Here is a 14280-nt window from a genome sequence, read left to right as displayed (position 1 = left end):
AATGGAGCAATTATGAAATGATTCAACAGAAAAAACTTGCAACGGTACATAAATGAGGAATTTATTTTTTGAATGAGATTCAAGAGATAATCGAAACAGTCATGACTTTATTTACAATCAAGGAGAACATGTCAGGTTAGTTCTGTGCAAGATCTGACTACGAGCGTAAAACAGAATGTTCACAATCGGCCTGGTTTAGGCATCATCTTCATACAATGACAATGTGGGTCCAAACAGTTATAGATACTCAAAAGTTCTATGCAAGATGAAGCATTTTGCTGCCTAGTAGCAATAAAACCAACAATACAGTAAGATCGTTCAGGAACTCTTGTAGATTTAGCATCTCACCGAATCTGAAAAGCAATGCAAAATTTGTGTTAACATGCTATGAATCCAACCAAAGCATTGTTTTTAACCCCAGTGGACACACTACATTGTCGTGATTTGTTTGTATTCTGCTGACATCTTGTTTTCATCAATCAAAAACCTTTTTAGCTAGTGCTGGGACACATAGGTTTTTCGTTTTAATTAGGATCATGTCAGACCATTTCACGATTACACATGCCACAAAGTTTCTTTCATATGGTTCTGCTCCTGAACATAAAGCTGCAGGCAAATGCGGAGACTTGTATTCAATCCAGAAAAATAAAATAGCAATTTTAGTGTCAAGACAGCTCAGGTCTTTAATGCAAATGCAAAGAAAAAAAACAATGACTGGCCTGCAAATACTCACAGTGTATTTGTCCCATTTCTTTTCGGGATCGTATGGCTCCCAGCGGCTGGCAGGGAAGATGTGTTTGTTTTTCTCATACCAGCTCCTCAGCACCACTTTTCCCGCGTGAGACTAGATAAATGAAGAGACAACGATTTTTGAATGTAGCCAAGGCTATATATATTGTGGCTGGTTCTTGCCCAAAATGTGGATCAGACATTATGCTGATAGTCAGCCTTACCTCATCTTTCTCAACTGTGGCATCATTCACCAGCCGAATGTCATCATGCACATCAAAATTGAAAAGAGGTCCTGAGGAGAAAGATGAAAGACTCAATCAGTGCCATAAACAAAGATACAACAAAGAAAACAGCAGGCTAGTGTTAAATTGAATAGCTGTTATCCTAAAAAAATCATGTGTGAAATAATACAAGCCACATGGAAGCCTGTCAAACTTAATCTGGGGGATAAAGTAGGAACTTACCACTTTTGCCTCTTGCTTTTGTGACAATGAAATCATAGAAACTGTGGTGCTGCAAGAAAAGCGTGTTTTTAGTGCCTGAAAGATGTGTTTTCACAGGACAAATGAACTATAATCTGTGTTTTGCATAGGCTTTGTGAATTGTTAACAGTAACACATTGTGCAATGATTTAGTCTTACATAAGAGAAGTTTAGGAGAATAAACATTTACACAAGCACTTGAAGTTTTGATCCTTCAAAAGCATTCGTTTTGTTGTGGAAACCTTACTCACATGTGGAATGATCAAATCCTCTTTAATGTACATCAGATGCTCCACACCTGCTGACCTGAAGCACAAAAACATACAACATAAGAAGCCTTCTTTGCTCACAGAGTTTTCATTCAACACCAGTTACATGACACTAACAGCAAACTTGAAAGTTAAATATTAAATTAAATTAAAAAATATACATGCTTTCTGTATGCATTGGAAATTCAAGGAAACCAAATTAGACTGCGCAATGCCTACATTCAATATTTACTCATTGTGAGTTGTACTGTATTTACACAAACTAATAAATTTATTAACTCAGAATCCATGCCTGAAACCTGAGATTATCTACACTATTCTTAAGTACTTTCAAGCAATTTTACACAGCTGAAAGATTTTAAGAAACTCTACAACTGTCAACTATAGCTGGACTAATTATTGTGTCCTTAAAAGTGTTTTAATAGCAGGAGGCAAGGAATGGGTTTACCTCAGCTCACTGAAGTCTTTTCTCAAAACTTCCAGGGCCCTCTGGAGAAACTGCTGAATTGTGTTGCCTTTCTTCATCTACACGAACAAATGTATATTCAACTGAATGGAGCACAATTTTACAACACAGAGCATGCATTAGAACATGTTTGTCCAATTTGCACATGCAACATGGTAGCAACAATGTATCAAATTTTGGGTTACATGTAGTTTTCTTAAGTTAGAAAATTGGATAACCTGCATTTACCTTGACAGTTTTGCGATGTCCTGAGCCATCCCAGTAGCTGAAAGTGATTTCAATTTCTTCACCTAGAAAGAGCCAAAAAAACTGGTTTGTAGTATGCTGCTTTTGGCTGGTGGTTGCATGAGGATTTATGACTAGTCAAATATTAGGAACAAGTCTCTAGTTTTAACTGCATCTTTAACCAATTTCAGAAATATTAAATAAAAGATAATTTCTTCATATCTTACTTTTGATCTTCTCTTGTTTTCTTTCCCACTCCTGCCTGAGTTCTTCTCTTAATCGATTTTCTTCTTCCTGAAACATTTTATGCACAGTTACATACACAAAACATCTTATTCATAAGCTTTTAGATATGTTTTCCCAAAATCAACTGTATTTTTCAAATGCTTATAGCGACTAAATACTACAAATTCAAAAATTCAACAGTTTTTAAGAGTTCATGAGTATACAGTCATTGACTACAAGCAACAAAAATGTGAGGGCTTTAAAACTAAAGACTCTTAAAATGTTTAAAGAAAAATTATGATGATTTCAACATTTATATTTTAAGGCAGTTGACGGCATTATCAGAAAAGCTAATGCTGAGAAAAAAAAATATGCTATGCTGAAAAAAAAAATATATACAACTAATCGATAAAAGTGACAATGAAAATAATCAACAACAATTGTTATTATCGATTAGTTGCGTCTGCCCACCGCACATGGAAAACTACCTCCATTCACATCAAATTGCAGCAGTGAATAAAGCATTTTTATATGGACAAAATGCATCTAAAAATAGCGGATGAAACAGAGTGAGCAGCTGCAGGAAAGATGCGTGATCCAAGCTGACCTAAACATGAGAATGCTTGATTTTAAACTTCAAGCTAATGCATTAGCATAGTGTTTAACACTGGTCATCCTGTCAGGTGCTTTGACAGATGCATGTGGTGTTTAATGAGTGAGCTAGGTTTCCTCAGCACATAAACTGCATTTTACGGTAATGTCCTTTTCTGTAAATGTTACATATTGAGGTGAATGTTTCTATTTTGCATGAAGGCTCGTCCTGACAGTCTGCATTGAACTTCCGACTTGAGAGGGCGTCGTCACATGCGCGTCAAACAGACAGAACGCAGTAAAGAGGGATAAATTAATATTCAGCGTAATATTCATTTTGTTGATATATCTGTTATAGGATGTTAAATTTAGGTTTAAAAGTCAACATGCAATTCAAGTATTTTATGATAGTAACAGTAAAGGAATAACAGAGAGTGATTGGAAGATGTTTCTTACATTTACAGAAAAAAGAAATGACAGTAACAGGTTACTGTGTTCAGAGTGAAGGTGTGTGTTCCTGCAGAACATTCCTCTTCTCTTTCTTAATATTATTTCCATTTTTACATAGCGATATTAAATAGTCACTTGTCTGTTTAAACTGTCCATTTAAACTGTGCTTTATAACTATTTTAAACAATGTATAGCATAGAGATATATTCACCATGCAGTATGTTTTCATAGCATTCAGCTGACACATTTGTTTGACGGACAGCATTGGGCAGGATGTGGAAAAGTGTGTTCTGTCATTTAAAATAAAAAGAGGCTTTTTTTAAATAGGCTTTACAGCCCTAAAAAGAGGTCTTTGGGACAGTCCCTCCACACATGGAAAGCAAATGCAATTATTTTATGCAGTTTATTTATTTTTGCTTCTCTAATCGGTTTATTGAATATACGGGAAGTCATGGCCTAGTGGTTAGAGAGATTGACTCCTAACCCTAGGGTTGTGGGTTCGAATCTCGGGCCGGCAATACCACAACTGAGGTGCCCTTGAGCAAGGCACTGAACCCCCAACTGCTCCCCGGGCGCTGCAGCATAAATGGCTGCCCACTGCTCCAGGTGTGTGTGTTCATGGTGTGTGTGTGTTCACTGCTCTGTGTGTGTGCACTTTGGATGGGTTAAATGCAGAGCACGAATTCTGAGTATCGGTCACCATACTTGGCTGAATGTCACGTCACTTTCGTCACTTTATTCAGGATATTCTAAATTCTAGGATATTTACCTCTCTGTCCCTGTCTGGCAGGAAACTGGTGTCCACATTTGGGTTCTTCCCTAGTTTTTTCTTCTTTACAGGTATGCCTGTTAAACACAAGGGTATTTTCAAAATTCAAAATGTTATTAGTGTAAAACATTTAAATACATAATAAAACATTTAATACAACTACTTCATACCTTTGCTGTTATTGCCATAATAAAAGCAATTTAACATATCGGCTACACAGCTTTAAAATACTGGTTAGTAATTAAAAATCTTAGATTCATTAGCAGTGCTAAATATGCAGACCTTTTCACAATTTATATGCCATTTTTAGGCTAAATATGCAGAATGCATTTAAATATGGTATGGTATGGAACTCTGCTCTTATTGATAGCTTACTGAAACATTTGTTCGAAAGAGTGACAGTTTTGTGGACATCTATTCCAACTTCTGTGGAAAACTGCAAAGTAAAATGTCATACATATCTCTTCCTCGGGTTCCTCTTCCTCCTCTTCTTCTACCTCTCCTTCATCTGGACTGAAGGATAAACTGGCAATCTTCCTTTTCTGCTCTTCCTTTCTTTTCTTCTCCTTCTGTTTCTCCAGCTTCCTAAAAGAATAGCCCATACATGAAGCTTTAAGATCAAACCGTACAGATTTTAAAAGAAAAAAGAAACAAAGAAAAGCAGGATGTATTCAACAGTGTTCAGCCGTCTTACAAGGCGGTAAAAAAATTACTAAATCTGACCTCTAAATTTATCTGGGCAGAGCTGAGGCTGAGAATTAAATGTGAAGCTCTACAGTTTATAAAGACCAACGGAGGAGTGGCTGACCAATGCAGCTAAAACCAATTGAGACACAGCTGAAGGAAAACACAGAGACACTGGCTGACCATAAAGAAGTCTCTGTAAAGAGCCCCAGAGTTCACGCCCTTTTGTTGATGCCCCCAGTCAGCGACAATATTGCAGGTAACAGGTAATTGGACTTCAAAAATATGGAATAAGGTACAGTCACCATTGAAATAGAAGTTCAATAAATATATTTTTACCGGGTAAATTTGCCACAGGTTTAAAAAAAAAAAAAGCTTAACCTATGAACTTAACTTTCTACATCAATTAATTAGCAAAGACCATTTTAACAAAAAGCCAAGTTCAAATGAATGAAAATGGGTTACAGCAGTAGCTCCTTTGACTGCTCCTTCTTGGCAAGCTGTTTCTCTCGTTCTTTGACCAGAGCTTCCTGCTTCGCTTTCATGTCATTCAGAGTCACCAGACCTGCAGAGAACAACATACTTCACTCATACAGCCTATTGGCTTAAATAAAATAATTCCAAAGGAGCTTGTGCATTATGACTAGGGTTGCCAAATTCAGATGGGATGGGTGATAAAAATGTAAGGATTTTTCAGTGTTATGACAATCTAATGATAGTCAAACTTCAGCTCTAGTCATAGCAATAATGTCTAATTTTTTCTATAAAACCCATTACAGAGGCATGTCAGATCTGTAATAAGTCAGAGCAATTCTAATATTCACTTACCAACAGTGCTGGACTTGAGCTCTTGCTCCACGGCGTCATAATGAGCCGAGAACTTTTTATCAATGTTGGACTTCACCATGTTGTCCTGGAAAGGAAAAGGTTAAGGTCATTTAGGCTGAATGTTGTACATAAAGTAAAATCTGTTTAGAGCGACTTGGGTTTTCATTACATCAAGTTTACAGATCAGTAGTTGACATACAGTAGCTCCAAAAAAGTATATAATGTTTTATCATTGCTTGTAAAATAATTATTATTCAATTATTATTAAGTGCTGTCAAACGATTAATTATGTATAAATACACAATCATACATATTTATAAATATTTACACACACACACACACATATATATCTATATATATCTATATCTATATATATAAATATATACACACATACATATAAATGATATGATATGTAAATATACATATTTTAAATATCAACAAAAAATATTTTTCTTAAATATATACATGCGTGTGTGTGTTTATATATACGCATAATAAATACAAAAAGTACACACACATTATGTAAACAAAAACGTTTATTCTGGTTGCAGGTAATCATGATTGATCATTTGACAGCCCTAGTTTTATTTAAAAAATATTATGGTATATCATATATTGCTTAACCCTTGTGGATTGTTCAAATTCACTACCCTTTCGAGTTGTTCGGGATGAAAACATCCACTCAATTAACCTGCTGTAAAAATGTATCAGATTCATATTTTGTTTTTCAATTTTTTTTGCATAAATCTATTAATCAACCTCGGTCCTGATCAAAACTACCAAATATTTTTAAAAAATCCAAGATTTTAACTCTTTAATTGCCAAGTTCATAAATGATGTCACTGATTTGGGGGGAAAAAACACACAAAATGACTTATTTTCAATATAAAAGTAATTGTGGCTGGATTTTTTTTTTACTTTTTATAACGGTCTTGGGCATGTCAAAGATTAGTAGCAACATTGGCTTTGATGCATTTTTAGTTTTTGTGCAACATTAGATTTATTTTTTTCTCCCTAATTTGCTGTTGGTGGCTGTTTTTGCCCCATTGACTTCCATTATAACGACATTTTTTGATTGCAAAGCCATGACACCATGTAATCATGCATTCTTGATTGTTTGTGGTTTTCCCTTTTGGGAAGAGGTAAAATTTGTTAATTTTACAGTTGATCACTAGGTGGGACCATTAACCCTTTAGATAGGCATGTGCAAAAAAAGGCTTAGTTTCTGGCTTGTATATGGAGTTATATGGAGTATAACAGCAAATTATAGTGTTTGTGTGTGTGTGAGATTCTTGATTGTTGGTGGTTTTCCCTGTTGGGAAGAGGTAACATTTGTTATTTTTACAGTTGATCACTAGGTGGGACCATTAACCCTTTAGATAGGCCTGTGCAAAAAAAGCTTAGTTTCTGACTTGTATATGAAGCTATATGGAGTATAACAGCATAATATATTGAGTGTGTATGTGTGTGTGTGTGTGTGTGTGTGTGTGTGAGAAAGCGAGAAAGAGTGTGTGTGAGAGAGACCTTTGCGCACTTACCTTAATGTATTTCAGAAAATCACAATGTACACCTCGGCTCTTAGAACTACATGGAGTAAACAAAAGTGTATTTATGCACCTGCTGCCTTTTAATGGTGGTGAAAGTATTCGGTTGTTAAGTGATGACGTAAGAAGCGCTGTTTCCGGGTCCAGGCCTCAACTCGCTTCACTTGAGAATATGACCTCAGCAGCCGTTTATGAGCACTGTTTATTCATATTGATAAATTAAGTTAAACGCTTTCAAACTTACGATATACACTACAGTCTCTGTGCTCACAGCGTCCCAAACACAAATAATTTTTAGATATTTTTTCATTGTCTGGCTATCTGGTACTTCGGTATGGAGTTAAAGGTTAATATTATAACTTTTTCGCTAGTATTCTATCACATTGTGAGTTTATATATTTATAAAGCACCTTTTGTTGTTTTCTCGTGGTAACTGATAGAGCGTTTGGACACGGAAGCGCTGCTACGTGACGTCAGACTTAACAAGCGAATAGACTAAACAAAAGCAAAGTACGTGGATTTAAACACTTGCATGCCATCATGCTGGATATTTAATGGTGAGAAGAGCAGCAAGCAACACGAGAAAGGGCTTGACTTGAACCAAAGTTTTAGAAATGATTATGTAGCGTGACCCCTCCAGCGAGCTGCAGCTTATTTGAAGTTGGTATTGCATTTTGGTTCATAATACATTATGTTCATAAATTTGATGCGAAGTAGATTTTTTTACAGGATTTTAAGGTTTTAAACTGGTTTTACCATCAAGAGGAGCATTTCACTTATAGGCCATCTGTACTTTTCACCATCAAAAGGAAGCAGGTGCATAAACACACTTCTTTTTTTATTCTTTACTCCATGTAGTTCTGAGAGCATGAGGTGCATATTTTGATTTTTTCAAATACTGTACATCAAGGTAAGTGCACAAAGGTCTCTCTCACACCCTCTCTTTCAATCTCTCTCTCTCTCTCTCTATCACACACACACACACACACACACTATAATTTGCTATTATACTCCATATAACTCCATACAAGCCAGAAACTATGCCTTTTTTTGCACAGGCCTATCTAAAGGGTTAATGGTACCACCAAGTGATCAACTGTAAAAAATAACTAATGTTATCTCTTCCCAACAGGGAAAACCACCAACAATCAAGAATCTCACACACACACAAACACTATAATTTGCTGTTATACTCCATATAACTCCATATACAAGCCAGAAACTAAGCCTTTTTTTGCACAGGCCTATTTAAAGGGTTAATGGTCCCACCTAGTGATCAACTGTAAAATTCCTTTTTTTTACCTCTTCCCAAAAGTGAAAACCATAAACAATCAAGAATGCATGATTACATGGTGTCATGGCTTTGCAATCAAAAAATGTCGTTATAATGGAAGTCAATGGGGCAAAAACAGCCACCAACAGCAAATTAGGGAGAACAATTTTAAATCTAATGCTGCACAAAAACTAAAAATGCATCAAAGCCAATCTTGTTACTAATCTTTGACATGCCCAAGACTGTGATAAAAGGTTAAAAAAAATCCAGTCCACAATCACTTTTTATATTGAAAATATGTAATTTTGTGTGTTTTATTTCCCAAATCAGTGACATCATTTATGAACTTGGTAATTAAAAAGTTAAAATCTTGGAATTTTTTTAAAAAATTTGGTAGTTTTGATCAGGACTGAGGTTGATTAATAGATTTATGCAAAAAAAAAATTTTTTTTTAAATCTTTATCTATACATTTTTACAGAAGTTTAATTTAGTGGATGTTTTCATCCACGAACATCCCGAAAGGGTAGTGAATTTGCCCACAGTGTACCGTTGAGTTTTTGAAAAATTAGCTCAAACACAGAGAAAGTTGTGGCCAAAATAAGACTCAACTTTACCTCCTAGTGGACGAAAACGTCCCCAACAACGCACAAGGGTTAAGTGCATACTGTATGAACATATCTGTGAACACGATTACAATTTGACAAGCACATGATTTTATGTATACTAAATTAATGAACGAGCACATTTTTGGAGAAATCTGTGATATTAATTATACTCAGTGTTGTTGAAGAATCTATATATTTAATATTGAAATGAGGAGCCAGTCATGTTTTTACCTATGGTTACATTAAAACATAAACTACACTAATTGAGTTAGCATAACGTGACTTTATGATGTCTAGAATGGACAAGATAAATAATGAGCATATTCTGGGTTACACAATATATATTAAGCTATATAATGGAAAACTTTATATGACATTAGATTTATGAGGGAACCCTGCAGCTATTTAGAGCAGGACTGTAGTCAGAACAGGTTGAATAAGCAGTGTTTGTATGTTGTGGTTGTTCCTCAGGCTCACATGCCTCTGCTATCTTCTGTTTGAGCTGCTCGAGCTGCTCTCGCTCTCTTTCTCTCTTCTTCATGAGCTGCATCGCTCTCCCCGCTTCACTCGCCGCTCCCTTATATTGCGCCATTGCAGCTCTTTTACAAGATATTTAGAAAAATAAATAAAAACACTGAGAGAAAAAAAAAAGCAAAATAACTCCAGTCAATAAACAAACGAGAATCTCCTCGATTGAAGCAGGCGGTTGTGGGTAATTTACCACAGCGCTGCTTCCGGTTGATGAGCGACATAACTGCATTCCAAAGTAAAAGTCTTCTTAGTTGCTTTTCTGAAACATTAACTGTTAATAAAATAAATTGTCAATTAGTTGTATTATTATTAGTAGTAAAAGTAGTAGTATTGCTACTTCTTAGAATTATAATTGCATTTTTATTATTTTATGATTGTAATTTCAAATATATTGTCATGTTTAATGTGAAAACCACTTTTAAATAGATTAATTTATTTTAAATAGAAAATCAGCAATACGTATACAAACACGAGAAATATATTTCCTGAAATCTAATATGTTATTCGTTTTATTACTATTTTATCACATTATTTAATTATTAATTTTTTTAAAGAATGTTATCCTCGGATAAACTTCCAGAAACGCTTCTCGTGAATATGAGCGAACTTTTAATAAACAAAGGCCCGTTGTGACTGTAGGTTGGGAGGAGTGAGAATCGAGCGACTCTGAAATCGATTCGCATCCCTGGATTGAGAGAGAGGAGATTTTGATGGAGATGAAGGCGGTGGTGTCCAGTACAGGGCTTATGCTTCTATTTGCGTGGCTTTCTCCAAGCCAAGCCCTTTATTTCCACATCGGAGAGACGGAGAAGAAATGTTTTATAGAAGAAATACCCGACGAAACCATGGTGATCGGTACGTCATTGTCAAATCGGCTCTCTGTGATCGGTTAGCTTTGTCGGCTAGCAGATCCATACATCCTAATTTATCAGTGTAGTACTTCACCCTTTGTCTTATTTAAGACACTTAGCATGAAGACAACTGATATAAAATCAGATTTAAGTATGGATGTGCTTATCTGTGTCCATCTGTCCAAATAAAGGAGGGCTTTTAGTAGATCAGCATGATCAAGGATGTGGCAGGTGCAGCATCCTGCTTGAGTTCCTGACATACAGGTGCAACCAGTTCCAGCCCCTTTACAGTCTGTTTATAATAATCAGAAATAACAGTAATGTTGACAGTAGACAATGCATGTGCACATGTACTACAATATACATACTGTATATTGAAATAATAATCAGAATAATGTTATTTTAATAATTATGTTAGTACATTTTTAAAGGAATAAAATGCCCTCAGAATGGGAATCCAAACAGCTGATAAAAACATCACAATAATCCACACCACTCCAGTCCATCAGTTAATGACTTGTGTGAAGTGAATATTATTTTTTTTAACTAGTCCTTAAATGGTGCCGTTGAAAATGCTGGTTAAATATTGTGGTGCCATTTTTAGGGAGATACAGAACACAGTTGTGGGACAAACAGGCTGGCTCTTTTCTCCCATCCACCCCTGGTTTAGGCATGCATGTGGAAATCAAAGATCCTGATGCAAAGGTAGCCTTTATATTTGTGTTCATACTCTACAAACTATATGATACATGTTTGCTGTGTAACAGTTAAAAGGGTTATAATTGGCAATACACGGCTATAATATATTTGGATACCAAGATACTTCTCTGAAGTAGTTTTCACATTCTCTCTGTTTTTCAGATCATCCTGTCCCGTCAGTACGGATCAGATGGCCGTTTCACCTTCACGTCCCACACACCAGGCGAGCATCAAATCTGCCTCCACTCCAACTCCACCAAGATGGCTCTGTTTACTGGGGGAAAACTGGTATGGCTGGAACCATGATAGAGCAGCTAGATGAAATTACCTATATATCAGTATAGTGATTTATACATAACAAAATGACAACTATAGTATCTATTTTAATATTATACAGTATAACTGAACATAAACAAGTGAAAGCTTATAATTATGCTGTTTTACAGAGAGTCCACTTGGACATTCAGGTTGGGGAACACACCAACAACTACCCTGAGATCGCAGCCAAAGACAAACTGTCCGAGCTGCAGCTGAGGGTCCGACAACTTCTGGACCAGGTGGAACAGATCCAGAAAGAGCAGAACTACCAGCGGGTGAGTTTCAACTGCAGAAACGACAGTAGTTTAAGGTTACGGTACAGAGAGGTGACTGGCCAACTTAAGCCATTGAAACTTTTTGCACAATTGCTGAAAACAGGTACTTGCTCTGGATGTTATACATTTTGGGCATCAGTCTTGTGAATATTAGGACTGTATCTAATGGGGTTATTATAGTTAAAACTAAGACCATTAAAAAGAAAAAATAATAGAATGTGAAATAGAATATACGTCCAAGGCAACATTTTTTATTTTCATTTTGTTTAACTTGATTCACTAAAATGATTAAAACTACAGCTGAAATGAAAATGTATATAAAATATAGGTATATTTATATAAGAACAAATAAAAAATTACAAACTGCAGAATTGTTAAAAATTTAAGTAATATTACAATAAGAATGGAAAATATAAACTAATATCATAAAAAAAAACATTTTTTGTTACTTAAAATAAACATAAAATATAAACATTTCACATTTTCATTTACTTTAACCTGATGTACTAAAAAACTGAAATAAAAAAACTATATAGACATTAAAAAAAACAGACTAATAAAAATGACAAAAACACAGCAAAATTACAAAAAAAGATTACAATAAAAATGGAAAATATAAACTGACCATAAAAAAAAAACATTTTTAATACTTAAAAAAAGAATTAAATGGAATAAAATATTAAATAGAACATAAAACATTGTAAAAAATTATTTACTTTAACCTGATGTACTAAAAACGGAAATAAAAATTAAGAAATACTATATAGACATAAAAAAAAACAGGGACCAATAAAAAAAAAAAAATACAAAAACAGAAAAAAACACTACAAATTTAAATTAAATGGAAAATATAAAGTATGACTCTAAAATATATATATATATATATATATATATATATATATATATATATATATATATATATATACAAATTTCTAAGGTAACATTTCTTATTTTCATTTAGTTTGACTTGATGAACTAAACTAAAATTCTGAAATAAAAATGACTAAAAACAATAAAGATGTTTTTTAAAAAACAGAAACCGGTAAAAATGGCAAAAACAGCTAAATAACTTAAATTAAAAAATTAAATAATTAATAAAAATCTATATTTCAGTATTACTAAAATAACACTGGCATCTAGTCAATGTTATCGTCCAGTGTCTATATGGGTTGTTTCGCGCTCACAATGATTTTTCTCACAGGGAAGTCGTGGCCTAATGGTTAGAGAGTCGGACTCCCAATCGAAAGGTTGTGAGTTCGAGTCCCGGGCCGGCAGGAATTGTGGGTGGGGGGAGTGCATGTACAGTTCTCTCTCCACCTTCAATACCACGACTGAGGTGCCCTTGAGCAAGGCATCGAACCCCCAACTGCTCCCCGGGCGCCGCAGCATAAATGGCTGCCCACTGCTCCGGGTGTGTGCTCACAGTGTGTGTCTGTGTTCACTGCTCTGTGTGTGTGCATTTCGGATGGGTTAAATGCAGAGCACAAATTCTGAGTATGGATGAATGTCACGTCACTTTCACTTTTTCCCTTTCACAGTACCGTGAGGAGCGTTTCCGTATGACGAGCGAGAGCACGAACCAGCGAGTTCTGTGGTGGTCTATCGCTCAGACCTTCATCCTCATCATCACCGGCATCTGGCAGATGAGACATCTCAAGAGCTTCTTTGAGGCCAAAAAGCTGGTGTGAGGATCAGACAGCGTTACAGAGACAATAACTCAAGTAACATTCATTACCGTTATGGTTTTCAAGCAAGGAAATACTCAGTGCTTCATTTTAGTTTTTTCTTTTTAAATTCAGTTCGGTACAACTTTATCTTGAGCTGATAAATTCAGTCACAATGAGCTTAAATAGGCAGAACATTAACAACCCTTAAATCTACAGTGATACCCATTTATCATGCATGATCATTTATCATACACATCTAGCATCTAGAACATTGTTCATTTTCCTAAACTGTGTGATATGAAAATGCTATGCCTTTAAAGTGATGATCATTATGGGTGCATGGAAACTACTGTTGACTTCAAGGTTGTATTACTTATAAATGTGAAGAATCAAGCTAAAACTCATTTTTAGCATTTCTCAACATTTTTAATATGTATGTATTGATGTATTTTGATGACTTTGACAAATTTGTGGCTTTGGTTTCATATTCTATCTGTCTTGGGCTCTCAGATAGGTTTGATGTTCATGATTTTGAGGGAGAATGATTCAAGCTAATTGACTGTAGCTGGCATAGAAGCTATTTAGACCAAAAAATAAATGCATTTTGTGGGATTTTTCGGACTTTGTGGTTTACAAAATATGATTTCTGTTGTTCTCAGTCTATGTTCTGTTTCGTGCTTTATTTATTTACTGGACTGGCCACATTAAAAATATAATTCAAGTAGTTATAACGCTATAAATCCTGAAAACTAAAGGTTTTCTGGGTTCTTCTTCCATTTTAAGACTATATGTTGT

At 35.1% G+C, this 14280-nt stretch overlaps 2 protein-coding genes across 2 annotated transcripts; one reads left to right on the top strand and one right to left on the bottom strand.

Annotated features, from left to right (window-relative positions):
- Positions 1-40: 40 nt before the first annotated feature.
- LOC132129003 (protein FAM50A-like) lies at positions 41-9882 on the bottom strand. Its single transcript, XM_059540412.1, has 13 exons — positions 9626-9882; positions 5722-5806; positions 5359-5458; positions 4667-4794; positions 4210-4286; positions 2402-2468; positions 2178-2239; positions 1932-2008; positions 1466-1520; positions 1197-1245; positions 954-1024; positions 734-844; positions 41-353 (listed from the first exon to the last, which is right to left on the bottom strand). The coding sequence occupies exons 1-13, from the start codon at positions 9734-9736 to the stop codon at positions 345-347; spliced, it is 1002 nt and encodes a 333-aa protein (XP_059396395.1). The 5' UTR covers positions 9737-9882; the 3' UTR covers positions 41-344.
- Positions 9883-10342: 460 nt separating this feature from the next.
- LOC132129505 (transmembrane emp24 domain-containing protein 4-like) lies at positions 10343-14260 on the top strand. The gene is made up of 5 exons (XM_059541136.1): positions 10343-10530; positions 11131-11231; positions 11388-11513; positions 11672-11818; positions 13357-14260. The coding sequence occupies exons 1-5, from the start codon at positions 10386-10388 to the stop codon at positions 13504-13506; spliced, it is 669 nt and encodes a 222-aa protein (XP_059397119.1). The 5' UTR covers positions 10343-10385; the 3' UTR covers positions 13507-14260.
- The last annotated feature ends 20 nt before the right edge of the window (positions 14261-14280 follow it).

This window comes from Carassius carassius, chromosome 46 (genome assembly GCF_963082965.1).
Source record: "Carassius carassius chromosome 46, fCarCar2.1, whole genome shotgun sequence".
Lineage (NCBI taxonomy): Eukaryota > Metazoa > Chordata > Actinopteri > Cypriniformes > Cyprinidae > Carassius > Carassius carassius.
This window is presented reverse-complemented; position numbering and strand designations above follow the sequence as displayed.